Source organism: Apus apus, chromosome 8 (genome assembly GCF_020740795.1).
Source record: "Apus apus isolate bApuApu2 chromosome 8, bApuApu2.pri.cur, whole genome shotgun sequence".
Lineage (NCBI taxonomy): Eukaryota > Metazoa > Chordata > Aves > Apodiformes > Apodidae > Apus > Apus apus.
Genome location: NC_067289.1, coordinates 14,348,652 through 14,368,976, shown reverse-complemented (window position 1 = coordinate 14,368,976; position 20,325 = coordinate 14,348,652). Strand labels below are relative to the sequence as shown.

Sequence of the window (20,325 nt, the reverse complement as noted above, 5' to 3'; positions counted from 1 at the left end):
GCACATTGGCCTTTACTCTCTGATCAGCTGAAGCCCTCAGAAGTGGCTACTAACATAGTGTGTGCAAGCCCTGACACACAGGAGACAGGAGTACCCAAGGTCCCTAATCCTTTAAGAATCAGGGAGAAAAGTGGCTGTTTGTGCTCAGTTTTCACTTTGCACTAGAGCTTGCTTGACTCCAGAATAACATATCACGTCTCCTCTGTACCCAGCAAGACTTCAGTCAGGTCTTCACATTGATATCCCTAATGCACAAAACCTGAGGGGGAGAGACAGGTCGAAGTCAGTTTAAAAAGAGCCTGGTGCCCTCAGTATGCACCCCCATCTCTCTGCTCAGCAAATCAGGCTGTCTGGAGACTGAACACAAGCATATTCTTCTACCACAGAAGGTCAGTAAGATAAAAATAACCCCCCAAAGCCTACATTCAGCTTGGAAGTACAGTGCTGAGCCAGGGACAGTGATAATAAAAAATCTCAATAGTGCCTCAGAGAAACCCTAAAATAATAGTGTATAAGTGGGCAAAGGGGAGGAGAAGGGATGGAGGGCTATTTTATCACTATTAGAAAAACCTTTAAGAGGAAATAAATTGGGATCCATTTGATAGACAGTTCTCAAAAGCCAAAATGTGCTAAATATAATGCTGAATTTCCCTCAATGGAAAACATGTCAGCAAGAGTCCCTTGGCCAGCAACCTCTTAATACCTGTGCTTTTTTGCCCCCCTCCCCTTGTTTAATCCTTTACCCCATGATATTCTGGAGAGCTTAATCAGAAGCTATTAGAGACAGTCACTCTCTAAGCTGTATAATGTTAAAAGTCCATTAGCTCACCCCAAGCAAGGCCAGCAGGAGGGAGATGATGTACTTGCTGAAGTTGAACAAGCTATTTGCATGCTGAGTATTTGTAAGCACTGAGCAATGCCAGGAGAATCTGAACATTACTGCACTCAGCTGCCCAGTGACCTTCCAAACACTTTAATACAAAGCAGAGTGGCAAAAAGCATCCAGCGCTGAACCCACAAAAAGGTACAGGTGGATGTTCTTAAGCAAATCTAGGCATCAATTATGCACACAATAAAAATCTGAGAAATAATAATCAGCAAAGTCTATCTTCCCCTTTCCCTCTTGCTCATCCACTTGCATTATGCATGGGTTAATAAAATAAGACTGATGTCTGCTCACTTCTGGTCTGATCATACTCAGCTTGATCCAGCAAAGCACACACTCTCAGCTTCAAGCACATTTAAATGTCCCAGTGGACTTTAATGGAATTTGGGCCCTGTCCTGTGACCCTCTAGCCCCAGCCACCACCTCCTGAACGCTTCTGGTCCCCATTACCCAGCTGCCATCTGCATTCACATAATAAGCAGATTAGTGGGACACCGAAATAAAACTTTACAGAAACGTTTTCAGAGGCTGCAGCTGAGTGGAGCCAGGTCTGAGCACCAGTCACAGCCTCTGGAGAGCACAGCAATGTGACCTCAGGAATCTCTGGTCTTCTAAGTAGTCATTTTTCTCTGCAACCCAAGATTTACCAGAAAATGCAAACAAGTGATAGGAAACCACTAGCTACTGGTGGATGCTCAGCACCAGGACAACATCTTGTGTGAAGCCAGACACCCTGTGCTTATTGCAGAGCAAAGTGATCACAGAGAGTTCAAAGATATTTCAGATAGCCCACAACACTGGCCAACAGAAGTGAAGGGCCCACCCCAAAACATGAGTGACTCCTGCCGTCCAGTGCCTGTTTCAGTCACTGACCTGTCAATCTGTAGCAGACACAAGCCCACCTCACAGTGTACTGTCACTGTCCATAAAGGGCCAAGAAGTGGAAAGGCACAGAGCTCACATGTCCCTTTTGAGCTCAGAATCAGCATGGCTGCCAAAACCAGGTTGCTCTCCACTGGAACAAGACAATAAGGGAAAGTCCAAGAATTTCAATAAAAATTAGAGCTATTTCTCACAGTGACAGAAGGACAATAGACAAGACAGATCATTTAAAAACAGCTCTTTCAATGGCTTTTGGGGACCGGCTTCTATTTTGGACAGTGGATAGTTAAACTCCTGCCAGTATTTTGCTGAATCTCCTGCAAAGAATAACTCTGATGCTGAGTTGTAGTTTCCTGAGTAAAGCACAAACATTACTCCAGGCTAGAGTACTGGAAAACATGGATAAACAGATATATCATAGCCAGTCAGAAGTGACTGAGGCTTCACATTACATGCTTGGAGGAGCAGAGACTGCAGGCTTCCACAAAGCTCTTGGGTTATTTGTTGTTCTCTCCTGCTCTAATTTGAATATTCTCCATGACATAGCACCAAGCAGCCTTCCACTGGCTAGTGTTTCTGTCAGTTCTGCAGCAGCAGCAGTTCTGAAGAAGGGACAGGTTCTTCAGGGTGTCCCAGAAGAAGTGACAACTGGAACCAGTCAAATTAGCTGCTCCTCCCATTGGGTGACTGGCCACAAGCACTATGGAAACAGCAAAGGCAGAAGTTTGTCCCAATAGTAAAACCACAGCCAGGATGCTGGGGGCCCACATTGAGAAATGGAAGTGGAGCTTCTGAAGGGCACTTTTTCTTCCTCCCCACCTTTCTAATGCCTCAGGGTCACTCTTGGCTGGGACTCTACTCCCTTTCAGCAGTGTAGGAGGCACTAATATGCAGAAATAGAAATGAAATCTATGTTCTTACACATGTAGCCAGCACCCCAGTAATTGTCCCAGTCCTTTTGCAACATCATCTGCCAATAGGGAGAAGCCAGCAAGAAGGTAATGGGCAAAATTAGCTAATGAGCAAAAGCAAAATAAATCTTTCTTATCCCCCACTGCAGTGGGTGCAGAACTCCCATTGAGACATGGGCTCACAGCATTAACTTCTCTCCTCCTGACATCAGTAGGGAGGATGACTTCATTGCTCATTTATAGCAAATGCCCCCTTACTCCAGTGTCTGTCAGATTGGCTAAGCCTTGGACCCCATGGGGTTGGGTGTTCTAAAATTCTTGTGTGAAGGATTTTCAAGAACCGTCCAATAGGAAAAGCACTGCAGTCCCCTTGAAACTTGCAGGGAGTAGTGAAGAATAACAGGTCGTTGGTATCTAAACCCACTCACTACTTTGAAATCCCACATAGATACCTCTGCATTTTTGCAAGACTGTCTCAGCATATACTCACAGGCAAAAGGGAACAGTAGGAGATAGAGGAAACAGAGCCTTTGATGTTCTCTGATACACAAAGCACACATCACCTCTCCGGGCTGTCAACCCACTTCATTAAGTTGAGCTGTAGTACACGGAAAGGAGCAAACACTAGAGTGACATTCAAAATCTCATGGTAATTAGGATTCTGCCTCCCTGGAAGGCAGATGGTCTGGTCAGAAGGTATAATATTTTCAGACCTACCTGAGAAACAGCTTTCCAGTCCAGTAAAAAGCCAAGTTTCCTCTCCCTCCTCCCCCAACACACACACACACACACACATACATATTTTCATCATAATGCAGGAAAAACAAGATGGATACTTTTCAAAATGTTTTTTAATTAAACAAAAAAAAAGAAAAGAAAAAGAAAAAAAAAGAAAAAAAAAAAAAGGAGCACACACCAGAGCTTGACATGGTCTAGCCAAACTGCTGGTCATCAGGATGTTGAACTGGCATGAGGAAGGCTGAGAGCTGTGTTTCTGCTGAACTCAGGAGCACTGGCACAGATGCTTGGACTACTGGGAAAGTACTTTGCCTGCCAGGCTACTGCTGCTTTGTGCTGAGCAGATCTCTCTCACATGGTGATGGGATCCTGGAGCCCAGTCTCTCTTCCCAGCAGATGTAAGTCTGGGAGACTGGGCAAAAAAGCATTTCAATGAATCTGCGTTTTCCAAACTCTTCTGGAGAGGTTTTTCAATCGGTTCTCCTGCCTTCCCTGGCAGGTTACACAGGTTTAAATAGAGACTCATCTTTGGCAATAGCCACACTCATAGGACCCAGTTCTGCCTCCACTGAAGTCAACACATTTCCTTCCCTGGACCACAACCGCAGCTGTACTAGGGCTTACATCACTATCCAGTTGTGCTTTGAAGTTCCTCATCCACTCCGTCTTGCCAGCAACTTCTGAGAGCTTCTTCAGGCTCGTATGAGTGTGTACCAGCAAATTCAGGTAAATGTGAACATCTTGGCTGCAGCAATAGGATGAAGATTTCAAATATGCCCAAGAGATGGAGGACCCAAAGTTTCATTTTGAGACATGACTTTAGCATTAGATCAGATATCAAGACCTCCTTGCTACCTAATAAAGTAATGCGGTTTCCAAAGCTGCTGGTGTGTTGCTCCATCAGCCTGGTTTCTTTATCCAAAAGGCTGGGCTAAAAAAGTGACACATTTCTCATACACAACTTTTATCTGTTAGAATTTACTTGGTATGAGCCTCATTTGTCTGTCAAATATTTTAAAAATACTTCAACCTGCTCTAATAATCACATTTTAAAACATGCATCAGTTTGGATCAGAACAGCTTCTCTGGGATAATCAATAAGCCCAAATTGCTGATTTAAGGCCTAAATATCAGTCACTGGCCAGCCAGCCACAAAAAGCCACTCTATCCTTGAACTCTTGGAATTATTTTTGGCTCAGACTAACCCTTGTTACCATACATCTTATCCTATACACAAAAGGAAAGCGTATGTGTTTTTCAAGGCTACTGTTGCACCACAAGTTTACATACAAACACATCTTCTGCAAACATGAGACCTGAGTAAGATCTCATATGTCCCAGGGTAAGTCAGAAAGTCCACACGAGTCAAGGGAATGGAAACTGCCATAAAGGATCAGGCCTATACATGCATTAAAGAAGCAAGGTAGCTCCTTTGCTCAAAGTCTGGCTGATTCACTTTGCACATACCACTGCTTTAGCATTACATCCTTATCTAATGGTAAACCTGGTTCAACAACATGCAATACATATTAATGCAATATGCACTGCAACACACAATACGCATCCAAAGAAATATGTCAATGCAAAACTCTGACTTCTCACACATAGCAGGGCTAACAAGGAAGAGCCTTTTACAAAAGACAATCAAGAAATCACCTGAAACCATGAGACCTGAGGGGCCTCAAGCAATCTGCAACACTGAAACCTAGTAACAGATGCTAATTCATGAAAGAAACACAAACAGTGGGACTGAGGTAATGGCAGAGATTTCATTAGTGCAATTAACATTTATAATGGTATGTTCTTTAATAGAATTTAAATAAGGCTTTGAATAATTACACACACTAAAACTAACATTCCATAACCTTATTCCGCATGGAAAAGCAGCAGAAACAACCCTCTGGACTATACAAGGTCCAAATATGAACAATTACATTCAAAAAGTAGATCAAACCAGAAACAACTCTTTCCCCCAAAAGCTGCATCATCATCTTTAAAGTCAACTTTCTCCCTTAGTGTGAGAAGTATGAAGAACAGATGAACTGGGCTTCAGCCCAGCAGATTTGGCCTCATCAATTTATCAGTAGTGCTTTCCAACCCAGAGTCTCTCCTCCTTTCTTTAGGGTGATGGAAGCTCATGGAAACGGAAGTGAATTTCTGAAGCCATGGAAGGCGAGTTCTCCCTTCCCTGGGCCCAAAAATGTACATAAATTATGGAAGCTTGAAAAAAAAAATAATTCTACATTATGCTGTAGGTATGTGTGTTCGTGGTGCATGTTATCCTTTAGAAACTACACAAGGGGTGGGTAAAAAAAAAAATCAAAGCAGCACATGAAATAGTAATACACTGTTTCAAAATCTGCACCGTCCTGCAGAACCAGGAATTATAATTCAGATTGATCTCAACAGATCCAATTACGCTGGATATGTAAAAAACAAGAGCCTAAATCATCAAGGAAAACCAAATGAAAAAACCTGCACACTGTAAGAGTTTTTAAAAACGAAGCAAAAAAATCCCAAGAAACACTGATGAAAGCTCAGAAAAATTTATCATCAATTCTGAAGTGGGGCCTTGTGACATCATCAGGGTTAATGAAGACAGAGATGGACTTCCCAGGGTTCTCAGTCACTAGCTGTTGCAACTTTTTGGCTAATCGGTCATCAGGCTGGTTGGTGTCCCCTCCATCTGACTGAGGGGAGGGGATGCTGGTGGTGCTGCCCCGCCGTTGGAGCTCCAGCGTCAGGCGGTTGGCTGCTTTGACGTGCTCGATGGCAGTTCGAAGGTGTTCGGCAGGGTCCGAGCGCACCGAGGACAGCTTCCGCGCATGGAGCATGACGGTCTCTTCAGAGAGGTGCTCCAGCATGTTGCACTGGGGGATGAAATAGTTAGGGCACATCTTGTTGACCAAGCAGTGCTGGAGATCATCAATGAGACCCAGGAGGAAATGGGCTGCGTAATCCTCCTGGGCCAAGTAGCTGGCTGGCAGCCTGTCGCAAGCCCAAAGCATCATGCTCCGCAAGTGATATGGACTAATGGCTTTGGGGCGGGACAGCAATTTGATGATGATAGCTTTGCAGGCCTGATAGGCTTGCATGAGGCTGCTGGAGATGCACTTTTTCAGCTGCACTTCACTTCTGGCAAATGACAGCCTCCATTCATTGTCCTTCTTCCCTTTGTAGGAACATGCAGGCACTAAGTAAAATCCACTTATGACTTCCTCCTCTGTGATCTTCCCATCCCAGAAGTGGTTCTCCATCAACCAGCTCTGGGCTACAGCTGGCCAACCTTTGAAGGACACCACAGGGACAATGTCGTACAGCATGCGGCTGCTGCCCACTCCCAAAATGATGGATATGATAGTCCCATTCTTTTCGACCTTCTCCACCTTTGGCATCCCTCGTTGGGGCTTCTTCTGGATCTCAGAGAGCACAATGCTAATGGAGTCATAGAACCAGTCTGCGACTTTTGTCGGAGAGAAGAAATAATTGGTAGCTCCATTGATATGGTCCACGATTGTGCAGCAGTCCTTCCATTTGCTGATAGTTCCTTCGTCAAACAGACGCAGGCTCAGCCAGGAGTGGCACAAAGCCGAGTGGCGCATGTCCAGCGTGACTGGTTGGTTGCGGTCATGCAGCTTCAGTGCTGGCACAAGCAGGGTGAAGTCCATGTCATAGTCTGTGCCACGTGCATAGACATTCAGCTCATCCAGATCAATGTCCACCACACCTTCCCGCACACCTCCTGAAAGCAGCAGGTACTCATTGGCTACAGGCAGCTTCTGGTCAAGTTTCTGAACCATGCCTGCAAAAGAGAGAAAGAGAAGTCTTTTCAACAGAAGGCAAATAGATCTGGGATGCAAGATTTAACTAGAATGAAAACTCATCCCATGCCCAACTGGAAAAAAACAACCAACCAATACAACACATTTGTAACACAAACGTACAATAGGCCCAGCACACAGCCAGCCTTTCCTGCACTCCTGGGAATGGGTGAAGTCCAGCCTAAGCACCATACTGGGAGCAGCAGAAAAAAAAGCAGAAGCCTCTGGTAAAACACAGCAAAGACACTTCCAGGATTAAATTTAACTTCTTAAACACCCTCTAAACCAGGTTTTCACCATATTGTTCCTCATTTCCATGGATTTAAAATGTTTCCCCGACACTTAAAAAAGCAAAGAACTTGACTCACTGTTCTTATTTTCTCTCTGAGATAAGAAAAAAGCTGGACTGGCATCACAGGGTTGGTTTGTGCATGACTGAATGAGTAGATACAAATGCTAGTTCATGCAGGTTGGATTTTACAATTTGCTTTACATTTACTGGGGAACAAGGCACCATATACAAAGGCAACATGTCCTCCTTCTATGGGTGAGTGCAGATTGGGTAAATTATCAGGCCAGCACCAAAACTGGTTCTTCAAGCTGCAATGATGGTATCATGCCATAATATATCTGATCAGCTCCTCAGAGCACAAGCATGAAGTCAGATTTGTGTTTTCATCACCAAAAGCAGACACCTTCCCCTCACCCTGCACTGCCCACACCACTTGCACAAAGCCAGTTTTTTAATGTGTGTTCTATATATACCCCTATACTCTGCTCCCAGAGCATGAACATCAGACTGAGAAGAGACTCCACACAGTAGCTGAGATATTAGCACCTCATTCAGTGTTCAAATTAGGCTGAAAATTGAGCTCTGCACTTCAACTGCTCCGTAGTCTGCTTCTGCTATCTGGGCTGTTTCACTCCCGGTGTTCATCCTATGGATAAATGCTCTTGATTCCTTCCCAGCCTCAGTTCAGACAACACACCCAGGCCATGAGGGAACTAGGCCAGTGACTCTGAATAGAAAAGCTGAATCTCTGATAAGTACTGCAAAAGGGATATATGATTATTTCTTACAAGCACAAATGTACTAATTTTTGTTGGCATCTGTTACTTTACCTTTCAAAAGACTCTATAGTTAGATGATGTCATGCTAGAGGCATGACGAGGTGAGCCAGAGAGCTGCCAATCACATTGTCAGACCAGGAACCACAGATGCATCAGGAGTGTTTTTTACTGAAATGCTAACACAAATGATCAGCACCAGAGTTTGAGCACCCATCCTGGCCCCAGGTACTCCAGAGCCTTTCCTGAATTAATGCAACCCCACGGGGTCACAGATAGTGCCTGAACTGAGCGGGTCTCCCAAGGAGAGGGCAGCAGCAGCACCACAAGGAGCTGAGTGCTGCACCAGCCTGAGTGGCACCTCAGTGCTTTTGGAGAGACTCACCTGTCCTTTCTTGCATGCTTGGGAAACGGGCAGGGAAATGCTGTCTGCATGCACACAGGTAAGCCTTGACTGAAGCAAAATCTAAAGCTATGCTAACACTGATTCCTTGGAAGAGCTAATAGACGTGTGTGTGAAGGGGAATTCAGGGTAGCTGTGCAACTCTCCATGTGAAATTAATTGTTAAATACACTTTACCTGTTTTATTGCTTCCAAGAGCACTGTACTCAGTCCACTTTTCTGCACTGAGCTGGGATAATTTGTCTGCCAGGCAGTCAAGGACATAACCCTTTCCATTTCATGCAGCTCCAGAAGCTGCAAGAGAAGGGAATAGCTCTGGAGGAGTGCTAAGAAACTCTTCCTGCTAAATCCTGAGCTAATCCCATTCTGTAATCTTGCCACATGCTGCCCCCATTCATCCTTAAAGGATAATAACCAAGAAAAGCTTCTGTCAACCTGAAAGACATTTTCTGAGGCTTAGATACACAGTGAGAAACATTAGCCTGATCTATGGAGTGGCAAAGCCTTGCACAGGCTTCTCCATGCCTGAGGCCCACTAAGTGGCCGTCACTCCTTTGCTGAACCCAGAAGAAGGGGATTTCTAGTGGGTACTTTAATTGACGTGACTTCTGGAGACACTACTGACACACTGCTTCCAATCCTGTCCTTGAAAAAGCCTTTGTGCTTTACAACCCAGTTTTAAGTTGAGTCCAAGACCCATGGAGTACAGTCTGGGTCAATCACATCATAGGGACAGGGAGTAGTTGCTTTTTTCTGAGCATACAAGTCAGTACTGACCCTTCACTGTGGGACAGCACAGCTGTTCAGGATGAGTAGGGTTTTTACTTAGTCCTGTGAACTGCAGCATCAAGCATGCAGATCTGCAGATGCAGATCTGAGAGAGGCAGACAAAATGTAACTATCCTACAGAAGAAACACTTCAAACCTGTAGAATTCAATAAAGGAGGTATTTTTGTAAATATTTTTTAAACCTGAAGGATGAAAAATGACCTGTGAAGTTCTGCAGCATGCCTTTTGCACCCAAACTTGAATCCTATGGTACAGTCAGACCTTTTGACTGAAAATCATATGACTTTTCTAAAAGGTAGAGATTCTCCACTAGGGAATCTACTCTGGGATTAGTTGCTCTCCTTGGCCTGAAGAGATCCTCTGTCCTTATGTGGGAGCAATACAGTTGACTGTCAGATCCCATTCAGTCAACTGCAAGTGGGATTCAAGCCCTTCTCTTTAAATGCCCCATACTTACCTGCCTGGAAAATAACAATGGACATCTATGATGGACCTCCAAAGCCAGACAAGAGCAGGAGCCACTGCAATGTTTGTTCTACACCACCTTACAGCACTTCTGCCTTCACTAACACAAAGCAAGGCTTGCACTGGAGAAAGCCTGTACAGCCTGCTCTACTACCAGAGGGGTTACAAAATGTCAGCCAGCAAGAAGAAGGCTTCTGTTTCTGGTGTGAGGAAAACATTTCAGGAAGCACCAGGCTGTAGAGTCAAAGGCACAGCTCTCTAAGCACTATCACACAGGTACTCCCACAGAAGAGACAGAGAAAGAAAAAGGGAAGACCAATTTCAAGCATCTTTTCAACAAGAAATGCTTTCCACACACAGCAAGCTCTTTACACTTCCTCTAGAAAGGAAATATTTCATGTGCTCACCATTAAGTCTACTTTGCAAGGCTGAAGACTCCTGAAAGTGAAAAGTAACATACACTGCCAATAAGCCACTTGGTTTTCCCCCTCCAGAAGTCTAGATGTACCAGCTGAGGAGGAATATAAAAAAATAATCAGGCAAAGGCTACAGGAAACGATCCAATACATCATCAATAACTCTTTACCGGGCTGGCTGCAGAGTCTAAATCCAAACCCTTGAGCTCTGCCTGGCACAGAATTTCCCCTCCGAGGCCTGGACCAGCAACATTTGCACAGAGCTAGAGAAGGAATTTTTGCTAACAGATAACAGCAGCATTGCTGGTCCAATTTAAGCTGTGGAGCAGGGGGCTGAGATGAGGTCCCCTTGAGAAAAATATATTTAGAATAGGCATTGAGTGCTCTATAAATAACTGAGATGGCCAAATTCAGGATTCACTAAGGCTTTAGAGGTCTTCAAAGAGTTTGAACTGCCCCTCTTATTCATACATCTACTTGAAATGAAGGGATGAATTCTATTAGCCAACATTATATGACATACACCACCCTGGCACAAAGTTTTCATCCCAAGTTTCAACAGCCCAGATGCAAGCTGAGACAACCATGTGTACGTACAGCAGAAGCAGGCACTCCAGCTCAGCAAATACAAAGAAAAATATCAAGATTGGTACTTGACTCAAATAATTAGGATAATAAATCAGATAATAATAAGATAATGACACCAGGGGGCTGATTGAGTTCTCTTCTTTCCTTCTCTGTACCAGAACTATCTGGGAGGAGGGAATAGGGCTTACAAATAACCTTGTGAAATTTGTAGTAGCCCTGTGGTGTTGTCTGTGCAGACCAAGCCCAGAACTTGTAGGGTCAAGCACCAAAAAATTGTTTCAGCTGAAGGAGTAGATCTCACAGCATCAAAGTTGGTTCATTGATATTTAAGAAGCCTCTTGCTGTTACCAGGCAAAACACATAATTTGCAGTCATATCTTGTGTGACATGTGCTTTTGAAAAGGTTGTTGGGCAGAGCTGGTATTCTGCTAAATAACAGATTGGTGTTCAGTTACCACTTCTGTCCAAAGCACCATAAAGAAGTTCTGTTTTCCTAGTTGTATAACTAGTTTAAGTCCTTCCTAAGCTACAAAACTTGGCACTGTAACAGGTAGGAATGCTTACAAGCACGAGGAAAAGCAGAGAATGTGAGAATTAGGAGTAACACCTGCAGGCCAAGGTCACTGGTTAGGTTTACTAAACAGTCAGTTTAGAGGAACATCGGTGAGAAAGTTCTACAGACAGAGTTCATTCCATTGTTGTTCCTTTAGCAGTAGGAAAAGAGGATTTACTTCTACTCCGGGCAAGGAGAACAAAGACAGAGAACAAAGATTTGACTGTTACATAACACCTACATTTGGAGTTCATCTTTGAATGAACTGGGACTCTGATGCACATGACACAGAGACTATTCTCTCCATTTAAAAAAAGCAATGCACAGATGCTCTCCATCCATTACCAAATTTCAGATGAACTGATTTCACGACCACTGCAGTGTGTGTTGGGATCTGCTGCTATTTCATTACCAGCTTTGTGTAAATAAGGAGAAACCTACAGACTTATCTTTGAAGAAACTACCCACAAAACAAAAATACGTAAAAACTTATTTCTACCATCCTTCTTGATGCCTTAGACACAAGCTTCCCTGTGGGACATACAGCCAGGAGCTTGTCCCTTCTCTCCAGAAGGAAAAGACCCCAGGTCAGTGGCAAGGTGCTGGCTGCAGCGCACAGGCAGCTGTGCAGTGCAATTCAGCAAGTAAAAGTGATGTGAACTGCTGCTCCCCATTAATGAGCTTCTCTGCTCATCTCTTGATTTGCCCTCTAATCTCATTTGAGAATAACAGAATCATAGAATGTTAGGGGTAGGAAGCAGCACAAGTCTGTGTAACAACTATTAAATATAGCTGCAGCACAGAACAAACATGCCTGGTACCTGCCCTTCAGCCACACACAGGAGTTCAGAAGATGCCAGAGTGCCCTATCCAACCCTTCTCAAAGACCCAAAGCACTGTGGGTTTAGCCTGGGGACAGAGTGCTGCTTGTGAAGGATCAGAACTGGACATTTGGATGCTTTATACTCTTGAACATGTGCACATTGACAGAAGAAAGGGAAAGCAGAACCAGACAAAATTAGTTCCCTTCTCCCAGCTTCTCTCTCTCCCTCACACACCAGGAGAAAGCCTACAGAATCAAAACTGAGAATTTCTCTAGAGAAATCCAGTGCCTGAGCTGGCATCCTCATTGATAACTTCACCCTCTTCCTTCTTACTTTGTAGGTAACTTAATCTTCACAAAACAAGAGGTTTGTATGCTCATTTCCTCAATCAATAGCAATGATGTGATGTTCTGGCACTGATCATCAGCTGACCTTGCATTTAGTGTGTCCTCTTCAAACCATTAGTTTGTACTCTAGCAGAAGTCCCCTGTTACTTGCAACCAGTCTTGCACAGACCTCATTATTGTCTTAAGCTACATTTTTTAGTAATCATATTGAAAGAAAGTGAGCATCATGCTGCTGTTATTGCAACCCCAGAACCTGGAAAGAAATATAGGTACACCCCCCTCATAAACAAATCAGACTAAGTCTCCACTGAAATCAACAGGGCTGTATGTTTAAATTCCTACACAGACCCATCCAAAGCCCTGGGATGAGTGAACTCTCAAGAAGGGAAGCTCTCCAGAGGGATTCCAGGAAGGTATCACATCTCCAAGGAGACCAGAATGCTAGGAATTGCTTTTGATTCAAGAGATCTGATTTGCCCTCGTTGGTTCAGCACTTCCAGCAAGAAGCAGCAGAGAACCCTCATGCCCTGTGGCACTGCATGCCCCAGCCCAGGCATATTTTCTGGGATACACAGAAATGTGGCACTGGGAAACTAGCCATGTTTTGTGGGGATGCCCAGGATCAAAGACAAGCTGAGCCCTCCCACGTTTGCAGGGAGCTGACATGCCTGCTGTTGAAGGCAGTAGTGCCTGTTCCTCTCACAAGGATGGCCAGAGAACACCAGGCTGGTTCATACCCCTTTCATGCCCCCTGGCAGGGAGCAGATGTATAGAAGAGATCTGCCTTGTATAGGTGATCTCTTCTACTCTGAAGGCTGTCGATCACCTACTTTACCTCCCTCCTTTGTACTGATTAATCTGTCCTCAGGATCCAGAATCATGGCTTGAGTTTTCCTCCTAGTTCTACCCACTTTGATGTATAACCTTGGGTACACTCTTTTTTTTTTCTATATAAAATCATTACCCTCCTCTAAGTCCCAAAAACAAGGAAGCTTGACTCCCTGGATGCTCAGAAAGTGCTTGGAATTGCTGATGTGGCACTAACCACACAGCAGATGTTATTAGTAGAGAACCAATTTGTAAGCTCACAATAAATGACAGGATCCTCCACCTTGGCCAGGCAATTCTTACCCTTGACTGTTAAAAGAAATATGTGAAAACCGAGGTTAGACAAAAAAAAAAGATTTGAGTTTTTTCATAAATGACAATTCTGCTGCAAACAGCAGATCCTGCAGAAGAAGAATGTTGTTCAAAGGAAAGATCCACACAGAGGTCTCCCAGCTATGCCTGAGTGATGTGTGTTGAATTTCAGGGTCTTCTTTAAGACAGGATGGGAGACTGGCTCTGACACTGCTGGGTTGCACTGATTCTTCTGTTGCCCTTGGTAATTGCAAACCTATTTATGAGCAGCACAAGTTTTTATTACGCAGAAGAACTGAAAGAGTCAGCTCTTTAGGAGAGTCTTTAGTTACAAAGCACACTTTGAGAGGACTGTTGGCAGAAGCAGGCAGGGGGTGGGTGGGGAGACTGAACCGTGGGATACCAGTTTAGTCAATCTGGGAGGTGAGCACAGGAAGCTGCTCTTTGCAGACTGATGCATCAGTGTCCTACTGATTCTGCTCCTTTTAGAAATCTTGTGACATGGTGACAGAACACACTGTAAGGAGGCAGCACCCCCTCGTAAGAGAAATCAGCTTCTTTCTTGAAAGTCTTAAAAAAAACAACCTTAAAGGTAGTGTCTCTGTTTTTTTCCAGTTCTCATGTGCCCTGATGGATCCCATGCAGCTAGCTGAAATCCTGTATGCCAATGCAGAGGTGTGTTTCATGGTGCAAGGGGAAGAGAGAAAGAGAAGGGAAGAAAGGGAAGAAAGGGAAGAAAGGGAAGAAAGGGAAGAAAGGGAAGAAAGGGAAGAAAGGGAAGGAAAAGACCAGATTCAAAGGATCTCCCTGTACAGCAAAGGATGGTGCTGTCACAAACACCCAAACCCAGCCTGGCACCAAAACCAGCAGTGGTGCTACTCCAGTGATCTGTTTGGCTAAAATACTTAGGTCTCAGTGACCACAACACCAGGGCTAGACTGCTTTCAGAGCATTTTCAGAGGGAGTCCCTGCATTGCTGTGTATGTCTGTTTTAAGTAGTAGAGATTAGGAGTCACCCTCCAACCCGATGGCAGGTTTACAGCCTGCCAGTCTGCTTATCCAGTGGACTTACTCCAGAGTCGTATTAGTCAAACTAAGATAAGAGTGTCTGAAAGCTGAAAGCCTACAAAGAATATGAAGCACAAGTCAATGAGGTGCTTTAAGGTCTGAAGAATATCTGTGATGAGGTCTGAGAGCAGCTGACAAGCAGAACAGAAGGAAGAAGGGACAGAAAGGGTACTTAGAACATCTTGCTGCTACACCCTGCTTAACACTGTGCACTGTGTCCATACGGTGTCCATATTTTTAAGTGTGCCTAACTCATAAAATTCCCTTTGGAAATGGCACAAAGTGTCATTTAGCCTAGAACTGCAATCTCAGAGATAAAATCTGCCAGGGGACAGATTGCTTTACCAATTCCACTCTTTGGGACTGAGAGTACACACTTGGCAAGGGCTACACAGGGTCTAGATGAGCCATTTCTGCTCACACCCTATGGAGCACTACCAAGGATTCAGCAAGATGCTACATGAAGGGAGACTCACCAGGACTCCTCCCTTGAATCTGTTTACAAGATAACAACAGTGGGCACAAACCAGGTTGAGCTTCTTGAGTGCAAACATGTAACTCCTTGCAGAAGAGGCTGTTCTGCCTTTGTTTTCCTAATCCCTTCGCTGTTACTGTGTTCTTACAAGATCATAACAACCTCAGTGAGGTACATAACACATCCCCCTATCCCAGCATCCTGTCTCAGGCAACTGAGGTACCATTCAGGAGAAGAGCATAAGAGCAAGGAAAGTACAGCATAACAACTTTCCATCTGTGACCTTCAAGCAGTGCTTGGCTTTGGGATTTCCCAAACCAAAGGCAGCATATTCACCTCTGTCTTTAACAGCACTGATGGACATACCTGCTGGGAATGTTTCTCACTGCTTTCTAAATAACTTAGATCTTTTGTGTAGTCAGTGCTTTGCAGCACTGCGTTTCACAAGTTACATGTTGTGTCAGAAAGGATTTCCTTTTTGCTGGCTTCCTAGAAAATGAAGAAACTCACCTAAATACGGAACCTTCCACAGATCACTCAAGAGTTTACATGGCTTAGTCAGTCATCTTTCTTCCACGTTGAAAAGAACAACTTATTTAAACTTTGTATACACAATCATCCCTCTCAGCACTTGCATGGGCCTTAGTACTGCTATGCTCTATGTGAAATGAGGTGGTCAACACTGTGTCATGAGAAAAGGTGACTGTTGTGTGTGTCTTTACAGTCCACTGGGAAGTACCTCAGCAACCCTGCTAGATTAGCCCTGCTCCACTGCTGGTTTGCTCAATGTAATGGAGTCATCGTTCCCACAATTTAATTTCACCTTCAGGTGATTCACCCTGAAGAAGCCAACACCAATCTGATCACTTTACAAAGGGCATTGATGACACTAGAAAACAACAGTGGAAGTAGGAGAGGAGAAGGTTTTGAAAGCTACACAGGTGAAAAAAGTCTCCAGCCTTCCTCACGCTCTCATCCCAATCTGACTAGTCAGCGCCAGGTGCCTCTTGCAGAAGACACATGGCAGCTCTCCAGTGATGAGCAAAGCCATTCCCTTCCCGACCTGGGAACACGTTCTTCTCTTGCTCCAAGTCAGCCAGAGGGGCACGTGTACATATCAGGCAGAACCTGACTCCAAGGCTGCAAAAGCACTTTAGGCTTCTCTGGGATGGTTTTCTGTTCACAGTTACTGGCTGGCACCTGTTTGCCTGTCCTGAAAGGGCTGCCTTGCTACACCACTTTATGTTCAGGTGCCTGCCAGAGGGCTACACCCAGAGGAATGCCACCGCACCCCCACATCCTGTAAATAACACAAAAGCCTCCATTGTAAATGCACTTTGAGCCATTCTGCCAAGCCTCCGGCTTACAGTTATCCAACATGCTGGAAACTGTCTCCCCAGCTGCTTAACTACTTGCTTGTTTTCTGTTCCCATATCCTACAAAGGCAAGTCACAGCCAGAGCAAATCACAGCAGTATTCCTTAAGAACTGGGCCTGAACCAACGCTGCCCATCCTCAGTGTCTGCCTATTCTGTAATGACAGCTCTACCTCACTCTAGAGAAGCAGGAGATTTGTCCTTGACTCAAATTTATTTCACTAAATCATCCAGCAAAGCTAAAACTTACATATGGAGTATACCTGGCAGCAAACAGCCATCAGAGGGTTGACAGATAAACACAGCTGAAATGCAAACTAATGTTCTTGATTTTCCCTTAAAATCTGTCAAACTTGGCTTCTGGGTTCAATAACATGATCAGAATGGCATCCCCTTCAATCACTTTCATTCCCTTCATCTACCAATGACTAAACCTATTTAGTTTTATACCATGGGACAGGGTAGAAAGAGGGGGAATGAAGGATGCTTACAGGAAACCAGCCAAGCCCCAAGAGAGCACTGGACACAGAAGACCCATTCTCTCAGTGCAGAAGGAAGCCAGGTGTCTTCAGAAGCCTTTCTGAGGTAGCTGGTGGAGAAGGCAACATGAAGTCAATCCTCTCTCCAGACCCCAGAATTCACTGTACTCTATCCATACAGCCCTGGCCTGAGGCCTTTGACAGATCCTATATCCAAACACTGGGGAAAGCCAAGACAGGCCAACTATGGCTGAGACACCCAGTGCCTGAACCACATTACCATTTTTCTGTCTTTGCAGATGGGCATGAAATGGACTAGCAAGGCTAGCTAGAAGAGGTGCAGATCTTTCATGAGAAAGTGATGAAATAAAAAAGGCATAAACAATACAACTCTGTCTGAGATCATGAAGCTAAGAGCAAGCTTTCCTGCAGTACTAACCAATTTTCCACCCACTACTGAGAACATTTCCAAAGGCACATGGAGTCAGATTAAATCACCTATAGGAAACAGCTTTGTCAAGGCTCCAGGTACCACATCAGCTGAATGAAGAGTGCTGGTTGGTTTTGACATTCATGCAAAATTCCTCTTTGTCCACATCACCAGGAGAAGTTATAGGCCAGACTTTCTGCTAAAAGAAAACAGAGGAGCTCCCCTGAAGTGTATGGGACCACTTGGCAGAAATTTCAAGGGCATTCCTCCTCCTTTTCTGTGGCATACTGAGGAAAGCAGGATTTGAGTCCAGAGAACTGTCAGAAACTTACACAGCCTCATGGAGTAGCATCTCAAAGTCCTCTTGTAATTGAAAGCTGATGACAATCAAAGGTCATCCTTCAAATCTCATCTCTGATCAGGGCTGCTTCACCCTGGTGACCCTGAAAAGCTGAGGGGAGCAGAATCCTATTTACCAATCCCCCCAGGTTTTAGGAGACAGTGCACCCAGCCCAAACATCCATGAAGAGCCAGGCAATGAAATCAAAGCAAAATCTTCAAGTTGTATTTTCTCTGGGCATTTTTTGAAGGAGAACAGAGGAATGGTAGCTACCTTTGAAAATTCAAACCAAATAATGTAGTAAGTTCAGTTGATTCACTTAGCTTTCCTCTGAAAACGTGAGAGCTAGAAATGCTCTGTGTACAGTCTGCTTAATTTAATAGAGAACCTCACATCGCTCCTGTAATAAGTCCTAAGTGAAACAAGAGCATACTGGTAGCTTTTGCCCTAGCAGGTCTGTGGCATTTGAAGTTTCTCTCAAAAATTATACTACATTATTTACTGTCTTACACAGTGCTTAATTTTGAATTTTAATCCTACAAATTCCCAAAGATATCTGTAGCAATAATGAAAAATGCTAAAAAGCTTTATTTGCAAGGGCTTTAAAAAAAATTAAGCTTAGAAGAGACAGGTGCAAGGAGAATACAGACCTTTCAAATTCAGTCGTTAGAAACCTCACCTATACTTTATAGATGTTGCTGTGAAAACACCTTGTAAAATTTCCCAGTGGATGCTCAGCTCCTGCAGGGCTTGCTGTCCCTCACATGAAAACACTTCCCAGCACATCAGGAATGGATATTGTGTGAATACAGTCCTGCTACCCAGAGAGCAATGGATAACACAGTTCTGACTAGTTTCCTGCTGACAGCTGCACCCTGCCCTGTGATTAATGGCACAAACAAAGATGATTACAGACCTCCTAAATTTGCTAACACAGTCTATAGAATTAATTGTACAGGGCAGAATAGGGAACATGAGGGTGTGAGCAGACCCTTTAACAATGATGTGTATCCATGAAGTCAAACAAAGCTGGTATCCAGTTTATGCCCAGAAGACAACTGAGCACAACCTACTTATTTGTTCCTGGTTGCATTTGGGGAGGGGTCTGGCAGAGGCAGAAACAGATAAACTCTACAAGTTGTATACTGAGCTGCCTTTCTAGCTGGGGTTGTTCCCCTTGTGCCCATGTAGACCAACCTTATATGACTGGCTGGGCCCAGACCTGAGGCTCCAAGGTGCTCTTCTACCCAAATATATGCCACTGTGCATTCCCTTGCTCACAAAACAACTCACCAGAAGAAGTGGCACCAACAGGTAAAAAAACCTCTCAGATTTGTTTCTCCATGGGGAATGGGAGGTGACACACCAAATGGGCTTTGGGGCACTTCTGTTCTGAGCTCAGACATCAGCCTTTATCCACAGGCATAGCCCAGAGGAGGACAAAAATACGTTGATTTCCAAAGAGGCAACATTTGCCTCTGCTCAGACCTGCTGTCAGCATTCGCTGCCTAGCGAGAGGAGCACCATTCAGAGGACCCTGTAAAGTAGGATTGGTTGGTAAACCTCAAGTAGGATTGGTTGGTAAACCTCAACTCCCTGCCCAAAAATATATTCTGAGTACTCAGAAATCTAACAAGAAATATTCCACAGAACTTTGGGGTTGAGGAACAAGCATCATTTTATCCCTTCTCAGAAACATGGCTTACAAAATCATAATGCTACTAAAACATCTCTCTGCTCTCCCGAGCTTAGGATATTCTGCTTTGCTGCTGTTTCTTTATAGAAGAATACCGAGTTCCAAATCTTATCTAAATCTTTACTGACAGTTACCCAGCCACCTTAAAAAGAAGACAGGAAACATTCGCCCTTGTTATGGACATGTTCACTGTCCTTCCGTGTATGAGACCCCCACAGAAGTGCAGAAACTCCAGCAAAACCGGTAGCTGCAATCACATCTTCTGACAGCAGATGGCACGAATGCATCAGCATGTGTGGGCTGCAGAGCTCAGCAAGCCTGTGGGAGTCGTGAACAGGGAGAAAAAAGCAGCCTTCTAAACAAAAGACAATAGTTTTCACACTGCAGTATAGGCAAGAGAAGAAGCCACATGCAGGCATACAAATATCTTTCCCCACCACCTGCTAGGGTTTACAGGGAAGAGGAAGTCAGCTCTGACACAATTATTGCTACGAGAGGAAAGAGACATCCAGGACCAGGCTATCTTCTATCAAACCTGTCCTGGTACAAAATATTCATCTAGTGTATGTCAGAAGTCCTTTGATAGTATACAGGGTGGGAGCAGGATGTTAATTTAAGAGGGGATAAGCCA

At 44.3% G+C, this 20,325-nt stretch overlaps 1 protein-coding gene across 1 annotated transcript in view; it reads right to left on the bottom strand.

Moving 5' to 3' along the window:
* Positions 1 to 5,201: 5,201 nt before the first annotated feature.
* MB21D2 (Mab-21 domain containing 2) overlaps positions 5,202 to 20,325 on the bottom strand; it is a 56,635-nt gene continuing 41,511 nt past the window's right edge. Inside the window, exon 2 of the mRNA XM_051626894.1 lies at positions 5,202 to 7,219. Within this exon, the coding sequence (XP_051482854.1) occupies positions 5,955 to 7,219 (1,265 nt within the window). The 3' untranslated portion in view covers positions 5,202 to 5,954. The remainder of the gene's footprint in view (positions 7,220 to 20,325) is intronic.